A 1,469-nucleotide genomic window follows, 5' to 3' on the forward strand; every position below is an offset into this window, starting at 1 on the left:
CCCTGGTGGGGTGGCTGGTGGGAAAGGTTGGTAGGATGTGTAAAGCAGATTATTAGGAGAATTTTGGGACGAGCTTCGTTAACTTACGAAGAACTCTACACAATTATCTGTGAGGTAGAGGGTTTGATGAACTCTCGACCACTTACTACTCTCTCGGAAGATACTGAAGATTTGATTCCGTTGACTCCTAATATGTTTCTGCAAGGAATAAAGGAAACTGGACTTCCCGATTTAGACCATATGGAAAAGGTCAATCTTGGGAAGAGATTCCGTTATTTATGCAAATTGAGAAAAGATTTACGAAATAGATTTCGAATTGAGTACCTGGCGCAATTGCAAAACCCGAGGGGGTTAGCCAAGGGCACTAAAATGATTGCTGTGGGAGATATCGTCTTGGTTGGACATGACAATCAAAAACGACTTGATTGGCCTCTGGCGAGAGTTGTCGAGATCTATCCAGGTAAAGATGGATTGGTGAGAGTGGTAAAATTAAAAACACAGGTTGGATTTCTTATCCGTCCTGTTAGGAAATTGTACCTATTGGAGATTTCTTCGGGGGATGAGAAGAAAGATATGCAAGAAGAATTTCGTGACAGGACTGCAGGAAGTGATGTGACAAACTCATCTGAGAAGTATCGAGTCTCCAAAAGGGGCAGACCCCTAAAGACTCCCAAGCGGTTAAATCTATAAACTGATTCGAACTCCTTCAATTTGTACTTTGTGTTTTGTTGAGTTTGAATTTAAGTTTGATTTGATTTTGCCTAACAAAATCAAAGGTGGGAGGATGACCCGTCCATCCCGCTAGATGGCGGGCAGTTTTAATAGTTTTTTTTATTTAATGTTTAATATTATTGGAGAGTTGGCAACACCAAGCTGGTGGTGTTGAGTGACAAAAAGGCGCGAGAATATAGAGCGGGACGCTCTTTCCTACTGAATCATTGTATATAGAAGGTTTGTTGGTTTTGTGTAAATAAAATCAAAAAGACAAACTTGGTGAACTTTTCTTTGGTTGAAGATACGACGGGAACCTGGAGTACGAACGAGACGGTCAGGTGAGACTTACGAAATTANTGGTTTTAGTTCCCTTACCGCTCAGAGAGCACAAAGAGGCCAAAACATCCAAATATTATTGAGCTATAACTTTTATATTGGAAAACTAATAATAAATGATTAAATTTTTAACAAAAATTACACTCTCTTCTTTCCTTGGAAAATACTTTCTGGCAATTTGTGTATATATGCTTCAGAACTTTCTACCATTTATCTATATTGTTTAAATGATTTTCTTCTAGTCATATGCTTTGATCCAATTAATTTCAGAGGCTTTTGATGGAATTAATATCTAGCTCTAGAAGAACTACCTTAGATGTTACAATTTCAACAGTAAAATATGTACAGTACTATTCTCAGAATATTATCCTAACATTACTTATCTATTTAGATTTTGGCTATTTATGGTTTATATGACA

The 1,469-nt window shown here is 37.5% G+C and overlaps 1 protein-coding gene across 1 annotated transcript; it reads left to right on the top strand.

The window, feature by feature from the left end:
* Window positions 1-3: 3 nt before the first annotated feature.
* On the top strand, window positions 4-690 carry LOC111617199 (the record flags this gene model as incomplete). The annotated part of the gene is made up of 1 exon (XM_023358526.1): window positions 4-690. A coding segment is annotated over one exon (687 nt), but the record flags the coding sequence as incomplete, so codon positions are not given.
* Between the last annotated feature and the right edge of the window lie 779 nt (window positions 691-1,469).

The sequence above is a fragment of the Centruroides sculpturatus genome, unplaced genomic scaffold (assembly GCF_000671375.1).
Source record: "Centruroides sculpturatus isolate CEXI.00-Female unplaced genomic scaffold, Cexi_2.0 scaffold4655, whole genome shotgun sequence".
Taxonomy (NCBI): Eukaryota; Metazoa; Arthropoda; class Arachnida; order Scorpiones; family Buthidae; genus Centruroides; species Centruroides sculpturatus.